Below are 2826 nucleotides of genomic sequence, written 5' to 3' on the forward strand. Positions count from 1 at the left end.
TTGCGCTCTCTCTCCCTCTCTCTCTTGCGCGCTCTCTCTCTCTCTCATGCTCTCTCTCGCTCGCTTGCTGTACAGGAAATGCACAGGGAGAGACTGAACATGTGCAGAAATCATCAGCACATACGAACCGGAAGGGAAACTGGCTTGTTCGTCACCCGAGTGTGTGGTCGTGAACAGATGCAAAAGTTTGGTGAACTTTTTGGTCTTAACCCGATTTGTACATGGTCCGAGACGTTCATGACCCGAGGTTCCACTGTATGTGGAAGAGACATATAGTATTTTCGTTATTTTCTTTGTATACACTTGGGTGAAATTCACATATTTTAACACTTCTTTGCTATTTTTCAGCAGGGCTACCTGAATAAACTGAGTTGGAATCTGAAGGTCCCTATGTCAGGAACAAACCAGACTCCTTCATCCGTCACAGAATTCATCATTGTTGGCTTTCCAGGGATCCAGGGCCAAGATGCAAAGACGATATTCTCTGGAGTCTTCCTAACATTGTATTTGCTTACTTTTGTGAGCAATCTTCTGATGATAATTGTATTTGCGATGGATGAATCTCTTCACTCACCGATGTACACGCTCATCTGTAGTTTAGCTTTTTTGGACTTAATTGTTGTTTCAGTCACAGTTCCAAAAATGGTAGCAGTCTTCATGTTTGATTTTAACATCATCTTGTTTAATTCTTGTTTTACTCAGCTTTTATTCCACCATGGTCTGGTGGTAGCAGAATCTTTTCTGCTTGGTCTAATGGCTTATGACCGATATCTTGCTATTTGCCATCCTTTGCACTACCCTAACATTATGACAAATTTGGGGGTTGTCAAAAGAATCATTTGCTGTTGGATAGGTGGATTTCTCGGCCCAACGATTCCTCTAATTCTAGCTCTCCGGTTGCCTTTCTGCGGACCCAATAAAGTTGCCCATTGTTTTTGTGATCATGTCTCTGTAATACGACTTGCCTGTGCCGAAACTGTTGTCAATAACTATGTCGCTCTATCCATATCTCTGTGCACATTGTTCTTCCCACTACTATATATCCTGTATTCCTACATTAGAATTGTAAAATCGGTATTGAAGATCGCCAGCTCTGAAGAATACGTGAAGACTTTCTCCACATGCATCACGCACATTGTCGTCATTTCTGTCTTCTTTTTGACTGCTGCTAGCGTTTACATTTCCTACCGAATTCCAGGTACATCTACGGACATGAGGATCATGGCAGCGCTTATTCAGAATATGATTCCACCTCTAATGAACCCAATAATATATTGCCTTAGAACAAAAGAGATCAGAAAGAGCTTTATGAAAACTTTGAGAAGAAATATAATACTTACAGCATTAAGGTAACGTGTAAATATTTTTATGCAGCATTATTGATGCAACTGCCTCATAACTTCTGGACACTGGGAAAAATCTCAGATTTGTCTAAATCTCTATATTGCTTTCTCTCTGCAAGTAATTTTATCCTGGTACATTGATTTTCCTCCCAAAGGAAACTGAAATAGATGATTTGTGCCTGTAATTTACTCGATTGAGTGTACTGATGGACTGCCACCTTGGGTATGAATAGTTCCTGAAGTGTGCTCTTTTGTACCAAATTAGGCTTCAGCACTCCAGGAACTTGAAACAGGATCAATTGAGTTACTAAAGTAAAGGGAGAGTCGCTTTTCATTCATTAATTAATTCATTTGTATGTAGTTTCACTTAATAGCTGAAGTTCTCTGGATTGAAAAGCAATATTTAGGAAAAGTCAGAGATAGCATATACTGTATTTCCAGAATATCAATATTTATATGACCAACTTTAGGTTTTGTTTATCACTTAAATATTGTGATTCATGGCAATGCTGTAAAATACCTGCTTTTTTAAAAAAAATTTATCTTTTTACTAATTCTCCCAGAATCAAGATATTTATGGATAAAACACAACTGGGACTAATGTCTAGCTTTAATAGTGGCTTTAAAATGATACAACAAGGTGAAATCAAGTCTTCATTTATTTGTAAAACTAGAACTTTAAAAAGGCTTTTGTCAAGGACAGGCCATTCAGCCCAATAAAGCTTACCAATCCTATCCACTAATTCCTTCAAAATAACATTAAGTCAAGATTTAAATGTCCCTAAAGTCCTACTGTCTACCACACTTCTTGGTCACTTATTCCATGTGTCTGTGGTTCTTTGTGTAAAGAAAAACTTCCTAATGTTTGTACGAAATTTATTCTTAATAAGTTTCCAACTGTGTCTCTGTGTTCTTGTTGAACTCATTTTAAAATAACAGTCTCGATGCACTGGACTAATTTACTTCATGATTTTAAACACTTCAGTCAGGTCTCCTCTTCATCTTCTTTTGTTTAAACTGTAAAGGCTCAGTTCTTTTAAACTTTCCTCATAACTCATCATCTTTAGCCCTGGAATCAGCCTAGTCTCACCTTTTGGGACTTTTTCTTGTGCTGCTTGTAGAACGAAGACCAAAACTGCACACAGCTCTTTTAATAAATAAATACATAAATTTATATATACAGTATACACACACACAGACCAGAATGACTAAAGAGAAAGACAAATTTAAATAGGAAAAAAAGAAAACTGCTGACTTTGCAGTCCAAGTCCCTGTGTGGTGCTATACAGGTGGATTGCTGTTGGTATGATGGACTCCCATTTGTGCTTCTTGACACATTTCTACTGAATAATTTGTTGGCTGAAAGTCTTCAGTGTTAGTGTGTCAGAGAGAGGATGTGCAGCATTGTTCATAATGGCACTAATTTTTGTTTTTATACTTTCCTTTGCTACAACCTTTTTGCATAGATTGAAAAGCTCAGCTC

General features: G+C 37.6%; 1 protein-coding gene across 1 annotated transcript; it reads left to right on the plus strand.

Annotated features, from left to right (window-relative positions):
* The first annotated feature begins 372 nt into the window (after positions 1–372).
* LOC114651276 (olfactory receptor 6N1-like) lies at positions 373–1876 on the plus strand. Its single transcript, XM_028801219.2, has one exon. The coding sequence runs from the start codon at positions 391–393 to the stop codon at positions 1351–1353; it is 963 nt and encodes a 320-aa protein (XP_028657052.2). The 5' UTR covers positions 373–390; the 3' UTR covers positions 1354–1876.
* The last annotated feature ends 950 nt before the right edge of the window (positions 1877–2826 follow it).

The sequence above is a fragment of the Erpetoichthys calabaricus genome, chromosome 4 (assembly GCF_900747795.2).
Source record: "Erpetoichthys calabaricus chromosome 4, fErpCal1.3, whole genome shotgun sequence".
NCBI lineage: Eukaryota > Metazoa > Chordata > Cladistia > Polypteriformes > Polypteridae > Erpetoichthys > Erpetoichthys calabaricus.

Coding starts and splice junctions, on each gene's coding strand:
- LOC114651276 (XM_028801219.2), top strand. CDS start 391: ATGTCAGGAACAAACCAGACTCCTTCATCCGTCACAGAATTCATCATT.